Below are 18,202 nucleotides of genomic sequence, written 5' to 3'. Positions count from 1 at the left end.
CGTTTTACTTGAAACCTGTTGACATATATAGTAAGGATTAGTTTTAATGCTTTCAAACATTGATTACATTTATTGCACAATCATTTTTCCACATAGAGATAGAGTATTACGTATATTAAAAAAATGCATAAATTGGAGGAGAGAATTGCCTGAAATTTCTTACACCCGCTTGAAATATCGTTTTGCCTCAGTTCCGCTTCCCTCGTGCCGTAGAGTCTGAAACTTGAAAGATTAACACCTAAAGTGTAAATATTTTAAAAATGTGTTTACAAGAACGCATCCTTCATCAGTGCACGTGTACGTGCGTGTTATCTTTGTATCGTTAGGTCCAACTGAAACTGTTTTCAGAGTAGATTCGTCTTCAACAGTAGTGGTACTCTGTAAACAAATGGGTAACTTTAACGCAACAATTTTCTTTTAACACCTTTAATGCTCCCTTAGGCATATCTTCATCATATTCTTCATTCAGTTTAAATTTGGATGAAACTGTTCTTAGTGTGGTACTTGTAGTAATTGTCCATTCATCCCCTTCGTTACTTATTGTAAGTCTGGGGCTAGTGAATGACATCATTTTGCGGGCGACATACGGCACGCCTACAAAGTGCGTTAAATATTAATTTTTAAATAAAGTGACTCACCAATAGCTGAGTAGTATGGTTCCAAATTTTCATTTCTTTCGTGGGTGTAAGTTCCAATGAGTTTAGCCATTGTTGGGTCTTCCTACTAAGGAGTTTAACTACTGCAAGTTTGTTAAAGCTTATCATTATACGTGAGGAGTAAAGTTTCTGATAAAACAAACTGATAATGACAATGTATGTAATTAGTTGCAGCTACGTCTATTATTAGCTTCTTAAAAAAATACATAATACGTCACTATGTACTTTTATTATCGCAATAATTTCTAAAATAATTGATTTTTTTTAAGTACGATATAAACATTCCCGCGTAAAAGTAAGCGTAAGTCACGTGCATGACATGGCAGCCAACCGTGCAACAATAAACTAACCTCAAACTTAAAAGTGCGATGTGTGGGGTGTTGTGAATGTTTTAAATTTTTAGAATGACTGAAACTAGTACTGAAAATGAGGAAAAAGCACCCACTGTTGAAGACGAATGGATGGTACAGGTGAAGTGCCCGCATTACCTTCGTTACGTAAGGTTAACATTATAGATTCGACCATGCCCTGTGTACGACGAAGAATACAAAGACTGTACCTCAATAAAGGGCAGATTTCACCAATACTTCGTGTTTGGTGAAACTCTCAATTGTATACCGTGGAAACGAGACTACGATAATTGCTGCAGATGGCGAGATAACAAAGATGTCAAATCGGCGGTATTTATCCATACTTTTGTAAATTTTTTTACGTTGTAGTTTTCAGAAAGAAATTGTAGAGAATGAAAAAGCGAGACGCAGACAGAGATTAGAACCCCATTATGGCAATGACGTGTGGACGCGACGGAAATCGCCCCCTGAAAATTGGAACACGCCTTTACCTGAACATATTCAAAAGGAGTACGAAGCGAGTTATTTGAATATAAAAGCCAAAGAGATGAGAGGAGAAATTCCGACTCAAGTGGATCCGTCGAATTATTGTGTTTTGATGTAATTGTAGCGTGGTATGTTAATAAATGAGTATGGATGGTGGTCGGTATGGTTGGCGCACGCGCCCGCATCCGTAGCGAGTATTTTTTGTATTTGTTATGTTGGTAAACACGATCCTAACAAAATGAAACCTATCATCGCTGATTTGCTAGTTGGGTTAGGCGAATGAGTCAGAGGTGTACTTTTTTATGAATGGTATTCTCAGCTAGTAAACTACAATAAATTAGATTTACCTTTACGACAGTATTACGTTTGCAAAACTGGTCTTAATCAAAGTACAAATATACATATCAGTTAACTCTGTAAACAACGAAACTTGTGTACATAGTGTTCAAAGTTTTAGCAGAAAAGTGCCTGTGATAAGTTTTCCTAGTGACTATGGCTAATAAAGACGACTATTTGACTTACTACCGTGAATTTTTTGAAAATTTTGCTCAAACCGTCAACCCCAACGATCAACTACCTGTTAAATTAGCAAGCTACAAGTTGATTAACTTGGAAGTCATCGGCGGAGTCATCGATTGGACGACCCAGTATTTAACCCAAAAGTAAGTCACGACAGGATAAAAATATCAAAATATTACTTGCACAACTTACGTCAAATTAAACACACTTGACACGTTACGCTGTTTTGTTTTTGCCGTGTTTACTACGACGTACGCAACAACGCGATTACTACAATTTAATGACAAGTGTCAAATGAAAACAACAAATGCACGTCGAGCAAGATGACACTTCCGTTCGGAGATGTTAATTGTTTAAATGGATGACTGCGGAAGGTTTTGCAAAAATACGCATGACATGCGTAGGTCATACTTTAATTGAACCACTGCAATTACGAGGGTTATTCATTAGAACGTTTGAGGTTAATGACTATTCGCAAAGAAGTGTTAATTACTGTTGTTTAATGTTTACGAACTGCTAGATGATTAATTTCTTCGTGTTGTTTACTGTACCAGACACACCCTCTGGGTTTGTTTTACGTCCAAGTAATTACCGAGAGATTATTTTTCTCGACCCAGTAATTCCTGTACTGCTGGATTTGCAATCACTAAAATCTGCTGTCTTTCAAGTACTGAAAAGTGCTCTTGTAGCTCTTGAATTTTATTAAAGGATCGGCGGATGTCGTAACAAGTGCAATTAATGGGAGAATCTTTATGTTTATATTGTTTTCTGTTATTATTACCTACTTATCGAAAATTAAATTTAGCGCGAAGTCATTAAATTTAATCAGATAAGATAACCCAAAACATGATTACGTCATTACATTATTTTGTTTAAAATAATATATCTCAGTGTTACTGAGGTAAATGAATTCGTTGATGAAGTTATTAATGTTAGTTAACATGCATGCTATCTTCTACTTTGTCAAATTATTGACCATAATGATTTTTTTCTCGGGGGTCTAGACACAAAATGGGGTCAGAAATAAGCTAAGGGTTTAAGCTTTTCGAGAGGCTGCAGTTTGCCAAATTTTATTTATAGTGATGCCAGAAAAAAAAAGTGAGTAAGATCAATACACTTCAGTCAATCGCTGAATACGAGTGTTTTATAACTTATAACTAGACCAGCATGATCCGGACTGATATTTTTATAAAGTTAAATGTAGGGGCCTGTAATGTATGTATGGAATAACTTTTATTGAAAAAAATAGTTGCCAACGAGGGGCTGAAACCCTCATCAGTGTCCATACAATGTGTCATTGTTGTGGTTGTCGTTTCGAAATGTCATGACAACTGTCTTATTAGTCTATTTAAAATCAATGCAACTAACACGTTTTACCATAGCATTCGGTACTGAGAAGATGGGAACAGTATTTTTTAAATAGCGATCTTATTTTTTTAGAGCATTTTTTAACAGTGTTAGCGAAAAGCCAAAAGTCTGGAAAAATTAGAAAAAAAAAAGAATGATTTTTTGAATAGGCAAATAGCACAATTATATTCACTAAAGTATTGTTTAAAAATTATTATTGTTAACATTCAAAAATACATCTATGTACATATGTGGCAATTTTTAATTTATTCAGACCTGTGTTGTAACAATTTTTCTGTGAATATTATTTTCATTAGTTCCGTAAGGAAGTGTCCTTGGCCCATTGCGTTTCGTCTTGTATATTAATGAACAATGAGTTATTAACTTATTAATGACATACACCTACACAGATATAAATTGTGACTTTTTAAATTTATTTGCTGATGATACTACGTTCGTTATTCCTATTACCTTTCTTTTTGATGGTGTAAATAATGGCATAAACGGACTTAATCAGATTTTGAATGAAATTTTTACGTACTTACTTTAAATTAATAAGTTGCAAATTAATACAGACAAAACTTATTAATCTATAATTTTAACAAAAAAGACAAAGAATAACAACTCATATGATTTTAATATATAAATTGTTGGCAATAAATTCAAATTAGTGTCTGAAATAAAGTATCTAGGTGTCTGAGCTGTTCAAAGTACTCAAAAAAAGTACTTGAAGTACCAAGTACAAAGTACTACTTGAAATAGTGTTCAAGTAAAGTACCAAGTACTTACTTTCAGCAAGAGTATTTCAAGTATCAAGTACTTTTCAGATGTACTTGAAGTACAAGCCAAGTACATTACTTCAAGTATTTACGAGTACTTGAATTACTGGAGGTATAGTTCAAGTACTTACAAATACTTGAAGTACTGAAAATGCTTCAAGTACTTTCTAATTATTTGAAATACTGTAGAATTAGATAACTTTTCCTGTTTTTTTTTAAAAAAGCTTAATATATTTTAGAACTGAATTGTTTAATACTCAGAATTTAAGTATACAATAATACATATTTCGCCACATAAAAAATTGCATAAGCATCAACTTAAATGCAGAATGGTAGCTCACTTATTAATAATATTATGTTATTTATAAACAATATTCTTTTGAAATACTTTTACATCTTTCTGTTGACACAATACCTTCGACAAAATTAACGTCTATTTCTAATTTAAAATTTAAAATAAAATACATGACGGCGTTGTCTATGTATGCTTACTATTAATTTATAACAAAAACATCGCCGCTGTATGGTATTTTCTCAGGCTTCTGTTGCCTTTTTTTAATATTTTGAATTTTGGTTCACCACCAAAACGTTCTGATTTTTTAATAAAGTTGTGTTAAAAATATATGAATTTTATGAACCGGTTCCGTGTTTAAGTTTGTGGGCAGTTTACAGCACCCTTAATCATTACCCATTGTGAAAGTGCACAGGGCCGGATTTGTGAAAGTGAAATTTTTCAGAAAAAATTTTTAAGAGCAGTGCGATACATATACATGCTCGTGACATAAAAATGTTTAAGTCACTATGTTGCATTTTCAAAAAAAATGTATGAATTTTTTAAATAAAAAATAAAATGCCTAAAACGAGAGTCCATTTTCAGCGAAAACTATAACTCTTGAAAAATATCAAGGTGATCAAAGTAATTAGTCGTTTTTTACTTTTGCGGTTACCAAAAATGCTGAGAATTTTCTTGGAATGAATGCCCCATATTCCTGAATATATCTGTCTACCACTTACGTATTTACTATTCTAAAAATTATTAAATTAACCTAAATACTACAGTGACTAAATAGTAAACACTAATCACTACAATGTTTGTCTAACTAAGTATGTAACTTTACACTGACAAATCACAAATAATAGGTTCGTAATGCTGTTCCGTCCATTTATACAAAATTTTGTTCCTCTAATGCCACAATACTTTCAAAATTTTCCTTTACATTTTCGATTGGCTTATTTTTTATTTTTACCTGACAACCCAAAGAAGATGACATTAGTAACTGATAACTACAATGACTTCAGGGAATGCCTAACAACGGCTTTTGCGAAAATTCAGGTAAATATGTACTAAATTTATTATTGTTAAAATATTTCGTAGGGGTGTATTTATCTAGGCAATTATACTAACTAATCGCGAATTTCATTAACTTTGTATTTTTTTATAATGTGAATATGTATTTTGTTCCATTTACGGAAGCGGCCACTGACCCTTTTGGGTATCTTTACCTGATATTGTAAATACAAATGTAAATTCAGTACTTCTGTAACCGTCCTGTATTTAAACATCGAAACCGAACGCTGTCTATTATTTCGCACACAACAAAACAAAGGTCCTTCGAGCAATATCAAAGTACAATTCGGTACTCATCAAAACCATACAATCATGGTCGTATCAACTGGATTACGAAAAACATTGGTACTACAAGCCGAGTTTCACAAAACATATTTCATTTTGAACAATATTGGGTTTATGTAATAAGCGATGCAATGTAATACGTAAAGTTGTTGTACGGTAATAAATAAAATCCGCACAGGAAAGATAAATGGCACTAATTAGTGTGACTTTTAAAATCATTGTTTTTCTGCATTACGTCTTTTTAAATTGTTGGTGTTCAAATAATTCATACAATTTAACAGATTATTTGAAACTGTAATGTGAGAAAATATAAGTAGTAATAACAAACTAAGTTTATATGGCTGAACCATGTATAAACAAAAAAAGAAAATTTGGTAAAAAACGAGTGTCTAACATGATAAAGAAAATTAAACTGCAAAATATTTAACATAAAATTGTGTTTAAATTCTAGGAGCAAAAGGCGAATATGAAAGTCTGTACCTGCCATCAGCTATTGCTATTATATTTTCCCGTTCCCCTGTAATTGGGCCTCAGTGCCTGTTGGGGGACGTAATTAATAAAATAAAAAAATAAAATAAATAAAAGGGATAATCCCCTGCCGAGTTCTCCGCCCTGACCAGGCTTCTTGCTGACAAATACACGGCGGGGTTAAGAAACTAATGAAAGAATAAATATCTTTTTGAACGAGTACTGAATCATTTCTCAAATATTTTCAAATCCGACCTTGCACTTTAGCAGGTACGTCAACAAACCCGATTCCCTTTGGGGTACCGGGAAGGTACTGAAAAACTACCCGCAAAGTTAAGTTCCAGACCAAAATACAAAAAAGACAAAATTCATATATTCACCACTTTACATCGCTGAAAATTTTACACAGATCTCCGACCCTTCTGCTGTCGTCATCCACTCTCAAATGACATATTTATGACATTAATTTTCTTACCTACCTATCTATCGGCATTATGCAAGTACCTATGAAATGTACGTCATATTGTGGATAAGATATCCACAATCACAGATCAAAATATAACCTCACAGGAAACAAACACGATTTTACTATAAAAATACATCTAATCAAATAATTGAATTAATAACTTCAAGTATTTAACAGACCCTATTTTGAGATCTGAAAACTTCGTAAAATAGAGACTAAAGCATTTGAAATTTCCACTTTCATACTTCAAGTAATTCAAGAGTATTTAAAATACTGAGTCAAGTACTTGGAGTAAAGTACTTGGCAAAATCAAGTACTAAACTCAAGTACATTTTAGAAATACTCCAAGTACCAAGTACCTAAATATAAAAGTACTTCAAGTAAAGTAGTTGAAGTACTTAAAGTACTTGAAGTATTACTTCAAGTACTTTTACTTGAAGTAGGGGCAAGTGGTACATAGTGGGACGCGGTACATAGTGAGATTTCCTGTATAACACAAAATTTAATTGAAGCAGTGCAACTAGAATTTTAAGATTCAGTTCTACAACATCCTAGTAAACGTGGGTGATAACGCAGTGGTTGCCATTTAAAAGTATTTTTGTGATACACCAACTGATTTCGGTAAGAACTGTTCTGTGTGTGGTTACGAGAAACATGTTGATGGGCGTATTTTTGTTCAATATACATGAAATTCTTGCAATTTCTCGCCATAATTTCAAAAACATGAATCTAAGCTAGTGCATGTGTTGCAATTCATAAGAGCCCTATCACTTTAATAAAATCGTACCTGATTTTCATTTATGCATGACGGTATTTACTGGGACAGTCTGGTATATAGTGGGACAATTATACTTAAGTTAAGCGTTGTATCATATATAACTCTGAAAAAAAAAATGTTGGTAGGAGTCCAATATGCCCAAATATCCAAGGAGAAGTATGGCAAAAAGGTTTCTCGAAAGTCAATTGCGTCTACGAAAAAGCAAAGAGAAAATACGTAATGCCGTCCATCAGGTTATTTCAAGAAATAGGTATGACTATACGACAAGCAGCAGACCAGTATAAAGTTAGTAAATCCGCTCTTCATAGGAAAATTACGAAATATAAAAGTTTGGAAGATGAAGACAAGGAGAGATTTAATTTTTCCCGAGAACATGGTTTCAAATGCGTTTTTACTACGGAGAAAGAAACTCTTCTAAAACAATATTTGATTGAAGCTGCGCAAATGTGCTATGGTTTGACACTCAAATCAACTCGGGAATTGGCCTATAGATTTGCCATAGCAAATGAAAAAATGTGCCACAATCATGGGAAAAAAATTAAATGGCTGAAGTGGAATGGGCTCACAGTTTTCAAAAACGAAATACCGATCTTGCACTTCGTACTCCAGAGGCGACTAGTTTGAGTAGAGCAACTAGTTTCAATAAACATAATGTTGGGCAATTTTTTACCAATTTACGGGAAGTGTTGGACAAATTTAACTTTCAACCAACACAAATCTTCAATTGTGATGAAACAAGTATTACAACTGTACACAGACCCCCTAAAATACTAGCATCATCTGCCCAACGACAAGCTGGAAAAGTTACTAGAAAGAATACAAGAAAAGGCAGAAAGAAAGCGCAGTCAACAATTTTAACTGATACACCAGTTAAAAAGAAAATTGAAGAGGAACATCGAATGAGATTACTAAAACAAACGAAGAAGTTGCAACCTAATAAGGTAAAGAAGAAGGTATTTGAGGAAAGTTCAGATTCTGAAGACGTGAATGAATAGGAGTTTGCGGATGATTCTACAGACATTGAGAGTTTTACAGAAGAAGAAGATTTCAATAACAATTTAGATGAAGTTTCGGTAGAAGATTACATTTTGGTTAAATATGCTACAAAAAAGACTGTTCGGCACTACGTTGGACAAGTAAAGGCAATACGAAATGAGGAGTTTGAAGTAAGATTTAAAAAAAAATTACTTGGTTCTAAATTTGTTTTCCATGACAAAGATGACGAAGACTTCGTTGACAAGGAAAACATAATTCTAAAATTGCACAAACCATTTGTGTCCGGTGCGACGCAGAGGTCGATCCGACAACTTTCGTTCAATTTAGATTTTAGTCAATACAACCTTTTGTAACTTATATGTTCCTTGTACATTACTAAAAATATATATTATTCTTATAAACTTTTTGTGTGAGTAGATTTGTTCATAATGAGTTGCGTTTGAATAGTCCCAGTATATACACTGTCGTTTCCCACTGTATACCACCCGGTGGTTTATTATGGGACAAATGGTACATAGTGGTACAACTTTTTTTTTACGTTAAAAAATTTGTATTTTAAGTTTTGGGGGTTGATTACATTACCCGACACCGTTTACCTAACAGTAAAACAATATATGATTTGAAAAAATCTAAATTTGCCAAAATTATGAAGAAAAGTTTTTTTACGTCCCATCTCGTACCACTTGCCCCTACTGAACAGCTCTGCAGGTTTTATTTTGGACTTAGTACTTGACCTAATAAGTCATTTTATTTAACTCGCTAACAAAATATATAAAATTATACTTCTCGAGAACATCCAATACTCCTATAACCATTTATAATAGGTATTATAATGTGTATTTAAAATTAATAATTATAATATTATAATTATTCTATTAGAAGAAGAAAAAAATCAGTATCTCAAAAATTAATTATGGCAAAAGTATATAATCATACTTCTATAATGGAAGGGTTTTGATAATAATTACAATAAGTAGTTACCAGTTTCTGTCAAAACTCTTCGTTTTTTTCGACGTTTAAACGTAATTTATCAGAGTTTATTCCTAATACAATATGTACATATAACCTCTATAATCCGAACCCACGATTATCCGAACATCCAGTAATCTGCGGCCCGAAATATACAAGAAAAAGTGTTTACTTAAATTTCGAAAATCATCAAAAATGGATCGAAAATTTCATTCTTGAAATAGTTGTCTAAAAATTCTGAAAAAATTCGGAGATATATATCTCGACGTGCTGATTCCAAAAATATAGCGAGTTTATGGTCACGGAGCAACATTTTTGAAAGAATCGGTACGAAATGCGAATTTTTTTAAATTTCGAAAAATTTCGATATTTCAACGGACGATTCTGGAAAAACCGTTAGAGTTATCAAAGAGACCAGGCCGGAAGTAAGTTCTAGAGCTCGAAATCTACAAGAAAATGTATTTAGTAAAGTTTCGAAAATGTCAAAAATTGACCGAAATTTGAAGAAGTCATTGAAAAAATTTCCCTTGTTGTCTAAAAATTGTGAAAAAATTCAGGAACATAGATCTCAACATGCTGATTCCAAAAAAATAGCGTGTTGATGGTAACGGCGCAATATTTTCGGAAAATTCGGTGTGAAATTCGAATTTTTCGAAATTTTTAAAAATTGCGATACATATTTCAATGGACGATTCTGGAAGAACAGTTTAAGTTATCGAAGAAATGAAGCCAGAAGTGATTTTTGTGGCCCAAAATCTACAAGAAAATGTATTTAGTTAAATTTCGAAAATCGTCGAGAATGGGTCGAAATCTGCGTAAGGGATTACCTAATACGAATACATAATAGAAACTTTCATCTTTAAAAAAGTCATCTAAAAATTCTGAAAAAATTCGTGGATATAGATCCCGACGGATTGATTCCAAAAAGATTGCGTGTTTAGGGTCCCAGAGTAATATTTTTTCGAATGTATCTATTATCCATTGTTGCTTAAGAATACTTTATTTCTTTCTAAAAAAAAAATAAGGTTTATTTCTTGAAGTTTGTTTTCAGCAGTGTATGAAGTTGTTATTCAATTCCCTTTCAGATTTTTTGGAAATTCGCTGATATAAACAAATCGCTAATCCGAACACAGCTTTTCCTCAATTAATTCGGATTATCGAGGTTCTACTGTAATTAAACTCGTAATTAAATAAATGTTAATTTTTTTAATGTATTTCTAAGTTACGTAGTATTTGATCTTGTTTGTTCGATTGTTTGTTTGTTTTTATTTTTCATTTTTATTTTTTCTGTACTGTAGAATTTACATTTAGTTATCTGTTTTTTTGTGTATTAGGTCTTCCTTCCTATTTAATAAAGATTATTATTATTAACATTACTTTTTAATTTTTACTTTTGGAACAATAGCGCGTTATTGATTGATTTATTGTTATTATAGTCCATTTGATGAACTTCTTATTTTATATTTTCTGACGATTCGTATCACCTAGAATATGAAAAAATAGATCCACATTGCCGTCTGTACGTTGTTTCTGAACGATTTTGTTAAACAAGTATTACAAGTAATGTCCGAAGCCATTGGATAATAGGTTGTTGTGAAATTTGAAAGATATTTCAAAAACATGGTGTGGATGGCAAAATTTAAATACTTGTAGTTTATTAGTTCAGCTTTTATTTTCAACCAATCACATGATACTTTTCAATAAAAGCAAACATTTAGAGTTAAGGTTGATTATTTCATCAAATATTCAGTTGAAAAAGTCATCAAGTTGGCGTTCATTTTTTAATATAAGAAAACGGAGCCAAAAAAACGCAATGATGTGTTTTATTAATTCATACTGTGTTTAATTGATATTTCCTCGTGGTCAGTTATCATCGATTAAATTTTAAATTTATCGTCGACATACTCCAGGTTGTGTACAAAAAATCAAAGCCAACTTGATGACTTTTTCAAATTAACACCCGATATGTTGGGGTCCATTCTTGGTCTGTTTATAGTGTACACTGCTGATTTAAGAACAATTCTAAAATCAAGTAACCTAGTATATGGATGGTATTAAATTGTTTCGAAAAACAAATGTGCTGACGGCCAAAAATTTCCCTTGATTACTAAATCATGATAAAAATTATTTCTAGATATTTTTCACTACTCAGTAAAAAAAGTAATACCTTAATTCAAAACTTTAATTTTTTTAAACTTAAGAAGCTTGGCTAAAAAATTTATAGGGTTTCGGAGCACAAAAATTTAAAGAAAATATTTGTGTACCGTTGTAACTTTCTAAAATTAAAAAGAAAACAGGTTCTTTTTTGTATACAGATTTGTCCCTAGTGAAAAAGTTGATGACGTCATTATAAATTTTCATTGAGAAAAGTCCATTTGAAATATATGTTTCTCTTTGACCTCATCTGAGAAAATAACGAAAATAAAATTTTGTAATTTATTTAAGAAACTGGACTTGTTTGAGTGTGCTTCTTCAGGAGTGACAAAAGTTCTGTTTAAATTACTTTAGACCATTTTTCGTTTGTTTATTTTAATATGGTCACGTTGACGTTTGTCTAATTTTATATTTTCTTGTCGTTTCAGAGCTTGTAGAATACCAATCTCATATTTTCCTTTGTTGTCTATTGTCGCTTTAATTAGAAAGATATTAATCTATTAAGTTGATATGTGTGTTGATTAAGATTATAATAAAAGTGGTAAAACGCGAATTAAAATCTGTCTACCTATCAACTCTAAAAACAGGTGATATCATCTTCAAATGTTGTTAATAAATCTAATTTGAAATGTGCAGCATGACATGCTCCTTTACCGTGGTTTAACAATCCATTGTATTTTTACTTGTATGTGTATGAAGTATTCGAAAAAAATGTAGTTGGTACAATCTAATTTCGTAACTTACCAAAGAAATCACATAACGGAATTTAAAAAAAAAACGTATTTCTCTGATTGTAGAACTTGGTCAGATTTAGTTCTTCATCCCCACAAGGAAATTGATGACGTTGTTTCAATGCGTTTTAACTTGCTTGTGGTTTAGTGGTATGCTTTTTCAACTAATTTCGTAACATTTATGCAAAACGATGAGTTGATCATTAGCATTACAAGTAAATTTTTTTTTTTAAATTGTTATTACATTATTTTTTCGAATTTCGTATATAGACTGACTCTAGGAAGTTGCAAGTGTATACATATTTTGCAAATGACTTTTTAAAATTTACTAGCTATAACTGATTATGGAAAGAAACGTTATTTTTGTCATTAGTGTCAAGGTGTGTTCACACCGCCGTCACTGATGTGTCAACTAGGTTATTTGTAATGGAAGTAGACACATAAATGGTACTTTAAGTTTATAATGGTTGCATTGGGGTTATAGATGTATGATTTGAAGTAAATAAGTGCATCGGAAAGGTATTTTGACCTGTAATTTCAGTTCGTAGCTAATCCAAGGTGAAGCTTTTGGTTAATTTTATCGTACTCTTTACAATTATCGTGTCTTCTCAGCGAAAGTAGTAGTTACCCGTAATAAAACTTTAATAACGAAGATTTATTTGTCTTGCTCAGAACAGCCGTTTTGGCGTTCAAACAATTAATTTAATAATAAGTTGCAAGTGTTGATGTACAGGATGATAATTTTTTTATGCCGATGATAGTGTTGAAGTAATTTTATCCATCGGTTGTGATAAAACACCCTGTATTATGTTACCAATGTAATTGCATCAGGAGTAGATTACGCAAGTTAAAACGACGTTGTAGATTGGTATCTTTTTATCGAGAGCGAAATCAGGTAAAGGCGATCCAATTAGTAATGTGATATTTTGATAATTTTTGTTGATTTCGAGTTTATGCATTAAAAATTTGGTTAAAAGTTTCAAATATTTAAAGATTTAATGACAGTGTCGAAGTAAGAAAAAAACAAAGAAATGGATTATAGAAAATCATAACTTTGATTTCTGTGTGTTCATAACGCGGTTATGTCAGTAAAGGAAAAATTCAAAGAATTATCAAATAATATTTGTACTGCAAGTTTTCATGTTTTAACCTAATTTGCACAATAAAGTTGATTTTAGAACATTACATACTTAAATTTATCATTAAAATTGTTATTTTGTTTTCTAAACGCAGTAATACGAAATTTATAATAAGTGACACTGCAAAATCTCTTCGAGGAAATTGAGTTTGAAAATTTATTTTCCATAGTACTTAGAACTGTCAATTGAATTTTTTTTTTCATGAAAAAATAATCCTTCCAAGCATTCCGTATGTAAACAACACTTTTACGATAATCTGAGACAATCTTTTATCTCAAAAATTGATCGGTTTTAAAATCTGTAAGCTTTATGAGGAAAAATTCTAAAAAACGATTTTGCAAAGCAGAATCGAGAATTAGTAATAAAATAGTTACCAAAATTTCTCCTTGAAACAATAAAACAAAAAACTCAACTAAATTAAAGTAAAACATTGATATAAAAAAAAAACAACAAAATTTATTCAAATTGAAAATGTTCGTTTTGTACATATTACGAAAAATTTCAACATATTATATTTATCTCAACGAAGTGGGAATATGGAGACCAATGTGAATCATCACAAATTTCATACTCTGCAATGTACATTGCTTTGCCAAGTTTGGTGACTACATTTAATTCCACAAAATAACGATTAGTAATAAAAACTTACTCACAGGCAAAACTCAGTCAAAATAAAACGTGATCGCCTTTACAGTCTCGTCAACTAGGTTTCACTTTCAATGATCTCAATTTTAGATTCAGACCTGAGAATTAACTTGAAGGTCTAATAAGCGATTTGAGTATTATAAATTGATTTTTTTTATCAAATAATCTGGGCATATATTTTTATTGCCTTGAATGATGCCAATATGTGATACTAAAAATAAATATTTACAAAATTTATTCCGTTTGAGGCCTCAGACTGATAAACAAACTCGGCAATTTGGTACCGACAAGAATTCAAAGAATTTGCAGCAAAAAGTCGAATATGTCTCGAGGTAAATGACATTTTCATTGTATGTTACTGCGTTTATAAAGGTTAGTCTTTCGTTTATATTGCGGGTGCATTAAAAGTCAAACGTAACTTATGTGACTGGATATTTAGCTTGTGTACAGTGAAATAAAAATTAAGCGCGCCTTATGTGCCATTTTTGAGTTATTTTTTTATCTATCTTAAAATTAAATAGTAGTTTGGCAATTGTAAAAAAAATCACAAACTTTGTGCATTTATTATTTAGTTGTTAGATTATTGGAAAACATGGAAATGTTATTAGATATTTTTTATACATCATCTCCGCTGTGTGGTTATCTTTTTATCTTTTTTGATAAGAACGTTTATTATTAAAAAAATAAATATTATGTGTCATGGGCCTCGCCCAAAAAATAAAATTTTGATCATATCTATTGCGGAAAACGGAATGCTAGATAATATTGGGCTAAAAATTTGGTTGTAGTTTTTCTAATGTTCATTACTTTTAACCTGAATAGACATTTATTTTTGTTATTAACCAAAGAGGAAGTGGTTAGTACGGCTGATATCTTTATTATTTGGGTTGTACGTATTGAGATAATGGCGATAGCATGGGCATATAACGTCCAACGTTTAAACGACATTTTCCAGTATTTTTTATTGTTCTGGTTAAGATATTGCTTATGGTAGAGTTCAAATAATATAGCGTTTTCCTTTCATGACAAAGTATTTCTGTCGCCTCTATTTTGACAAAGAGGAAAAAAAAGTTTAAAAACTAGTCTAGCTAATATTCGTTGTTTGAGTTTAAAATCAGCATAAATAAATAAAACCAGTCGTTTATTTAGTACAATCTAAAGGAAATTCCCTGTGAATTTTGCTAACGGTTCGCTGCTGGTAGTGCTGTACTTAAATAGACTTTTACCTGTAAAATTTCCGAAAAAGCTCACCTCAAGGTCTAATCCGTCTTTTGCATTGTCGTTTTCGCTAATTCTGGCAAATGTAAAATGTCACTATTTTGTCATAAAATAAAATACATGAGAGATATTTTCAAATGAACCCACACTATAAAAAATTAATATATTGCTTGTTTTGATCATTTCGCAGTCGATAAATCCGACTGTTAAAATGATATATGCGATGAAACCAAATTAAGATTCTATAATTGCATGCTTAAATTTCTAATGAGTAGCTATCAGCTATATGCATTACGATAAAAAATGTAAGATTCGACATAATTGACCATTTATCATAATTAATGAGCTTCTATCTATAAAGAGCACTGCCTGATTTTATACAGGTGGTTGTCAAAAGTTCTGCGTTCTGGTTTTTTCTCTTAATTGTACTTATGTAATATGCGCAAATAAAAAACATTATGGAAATCACCAGTACTTGCCATGTGATTAAATTTACATTTAAATTAGGACGCAATGGAAAAGTCGAGGGGAGAATCCATAACGACCCAACGACAACGGCAGTGAGCGTGGCAGCAGCTATAGATTTTTGAATTTACTTTTTTCTAGAGAATGTAAATTTAAAAATTTCGAAGGCTGTTGCGTGTTGATTTTTTTTTAACTTCGGTTAAAATTTTAATGTCATTGTAGCGTTTGCAGAGAACTGATTATTATCATAGTTTGAATTTGTGCTACAAAAACGAGGTCTAATTGTTTAATAGTTGCCATTAATCAACGTGCGTATCTGCAGAGTTATTTATCGTTGTTTAAATATGACAAATACTGCGTGCATATCTGGGGCAATTATTATTTAATATTTTTTCCAAGGTGACGTCATTAATTTTTTAATGGGAATAAATATACTAATTTTGACGCATACAATATCAATCGTAACTCATTCTCAGAATTTTAAACAAATTAGATAAACTCAAAGGTTTCTATATAGCATAGTTATAAATGAACAAATGTCCATTATAGAAGAATGATTTCCTGTTAGCTTTAAACATTAAATTAATTCTTTAAATGCTATTTCGTTGTATTGTTTAATTATGTACATAATTTTTTCTGGACACGGGTAGTGGACAATGGTCGAATAACATCACAAGTAGAAGAAAATTTAAGGATACTTACTAGAAATAAGGTTTTTATAACGATTCATATATTATTTTTTTGGAACCAACTATGTTGTCGGAGGGAATAAATAAATAAATAAAACAGTCATTTGCTCTGTTATTCTTAATCAGTTTGTCTGCTAAAACTTTCATAACTCTGGGTATTGTTACGATCTTTTTCGGTGTTCAGCGGTGGTGATTAAAAATAAGATTAAAACAATCATCAAAGTGTATTTATCCAGATATTTACATGTCACTGGTTGATGGAAACCTCTAGAGGGGAATTCTAATAAGTGGGGTTAGTATTTAATCTAGATTAAATGACAAGTTATACTATAATCTTTGAATTTTCGGTACATTTAGAAACTTGTTTTCTACGAAATTTTGTGAAAATGAAACACTAAAAACACGTTTTATAGCAGCATTTAATCACGCAATTAATTTATCACGTGATGAACATCAACCAATCCAATGACCTGATCGACCGGTTAATTTTAATTCAAATTAAGTATTTAATTCGCCTACCATAAAATCCACCCTCTTCGACTCAAAATTGTGTATAAATCTACAAATTTTCGTTTTTGTGTCAACTTATAGACTGCAATATTTCTGAAACATATTATTGAAAAATTGGTCGAAGGTTGTTTAGACAGAACTTCGCTCGCCCTTGAAGTGCAACCAATCAAATCTCGCTTCTTTGAAAACTTATAAACTTATAAAAACATTTTTGCGATTTTTGTTTTCTGATAACCTTTATAAAGTAAAACCCGGTGGTGTAAATAACACTCCCTCAGCTTTTAATTTGAATTTTTTAATCCTTCAATTTTTCTTTTTTTTGTTTGTTTAGTTTTTCGATTTGCAATTTTTCGAGTTTTCAGTTTTCCAACTAATGGATTTTTCAATTTTTAGATTTGAGTTTCTCGAGCTTTCAGTTTTTAATTTTTCAATTTTTCGATTTGTAATTTTTCGTTTTGGTTCTTTATTTCTTTTAATTTTTCGGTTATTCATTTTTCAATGTTTCGATTTTATAATTTTTTATTTTTCAATTTAAATTTTTAAAATTTTTCGTTTCTTAAATTTTTTGATTTGCAATTTTTATTTTTTTTTTCTTCCAATTGTACGATGTGTACCTCTTGGAGTTTTTATTTAACGTTTTTCAATTATTCGTTAGCGTTTTTATTCGTTTTGGTTTTTTATTTTCTTTATTTTTTCAATTTTTCCATTTTGCAACTTTTATATTTTTAAATTTTTCGTTTTTTCAATTTTAGACTTTTCAGTTTTATGATTTTTCAATTCTTCGTTTCTTCAATTTTCAATTTGCAATTTTTCTAGTTTTCATTTTAAATATGTAATAATGATTTTTAAAATTTTCAGTTTTTCGATTCTTCAACGTTTGGATGTTTTCAATTTTTAGATTTTGCAATTTTTTGTTTCGGTTTTTTATTTTCTTCGGTTTTTCAATGTTCTGATTTTATAATTTTTCTTTTCTTCAGTGTGAAATTTTCCACTTTTTGGATGATTCGAGTTTTCGATTTGCAATTTATCGCCAATTTTTTAACTTTTAAATTTTTTAATTTTTCGTTTTTTCAATTTTAGATTTTTCATTTACCCCAGTTTTCAATTTTTCGTTTCTTCAATTTTTATTTGCGATTTTTCTAGTTTGCATTTTAAATGTATAATAATAATTATATTGTTCAAAATTTTCTACGATTTTAGAATT

The 18,202-nt window shown here is 30.9% G+C and overlaps 3 protein-coding genes across 5 annotated transcripts in view; 2 read left to right on the top strand and 1 right to left on the bottom strand.

The window, feature by feature from the left end:
* Positions 1-28: 28 nt before the first annotated feature.
* LOC135144650 (fatty acid-binding protein-like) overlaps positions 29-18,202 on the bottom strand; it is a 29,899-nt gene continuing 11,725 nt past the window's right edge. Inside the window, exons 1-5 of one of the 3 annotated variants that reach the window (XM_064076705.1) lie at positions 2,204-2,351; positions 639-739; positions 425-594; positions 271-378; positions 29-216 (exon numbers count right to left, since the gene is read on the bottom strand). In XM_064076705.1, the coding sequence (XP_063932775.1) occupies positions 160-216; positions 271-378; positions 425-594; positions 639-708 (405 nt within the window). In that variant the 5' untranslated portion in view covers positions 709-739; positions 2,204-2,351 and the 3' untranslated portion in view covers positions 29-159. Of the gene's footprint in view, positions 217-270; positions 379-424; positions 595-638; positions 740-1,215; positions 1,307-2,203; positions 2,352-18,202 lie in introns of those variants that run through there. The other 2 variants (XM_064076712.1, XM_064076721.1) reach the window with 2 other exon arrangements.
* Positions 835-1,689, top strand: LOC135144641 (synaptic plasticity regulator PANTS). Its single transcript, XM_064076694.1, has 3 exons — positions 835-1,120; positions 1,172-1,336; positions 1,383-1,689. The coding sequence occupies exons 1-3, from the start codon at positions 1,061-1,063 to the stop codon at positions 1,608-1,610; spliced, it is 453 nt and encodes a 150-aa protein (XP_063932764.1). The 5' UTR covers positions 835-1,060; the 3' UTR covers positions 1,611-1,689.
* LOC135144612 (uncharacterized) overlaps positions 1,781-18,202 on the top strand; it is a 151,905-nt gene continuing 135,483 nt past the window's right edge. The window contains exon 1 of the mRNA XM_064076644.1: positions 1,781-2,154. Coding sequence (XP_063932714.1) covers positions 1,985-2,154 — 170 coding nt within the window. The 5' untranslated portion in view covers positions 1,781-1,984. The remainder of the gene's footprint in view (positions 2,155-18,202) is intronic.

Source organism: Zophobas morio, unplaced genomic scaffold, assembly GCF_036711695.1.
Source record: "Zophobas morio isolate AGI-343-1 ecotype UQ-CSIRO unplaced genomic scaffold, CSIRO_AGI_Zmor_V1 ptg000004l, whole genome shotgun sequence".
Lineage (NCBI taxonomy): Eukaryota > Metazoa > Arthropoda > Insecta > Coleoptera > Tenebrionidae > Zophobas > Zophobas morio.
The sequence above is the reverse complement of the archived record's forward strand: the minus strand, read 5'-3'. Positions and strand labels throughout refer to the sequence as shown.

Coding starts and splice junctions, on each gene's coding strand:
- LOC135144641 (XM_064076694.1), top strand. CDS start 1,061: ATGACTGAAACTAGTACTGAAAATGAGGAAAAAGCACCCACTGTTGAA. Junction 1,121..1,171: donor CTGTTGAAGACGAATGGATG/GTACAGGTGAAG, acceptor TTAACATTATAG/ATTCGACCATGCCCTGTGTA. Junction 1,337..1,382: donor ACAAAGATGTCAAATCGGCG/GTATTTATCCAT, acceptor TGTAGTTTTCAG/AAAGAAATTGTAGAGAATGA.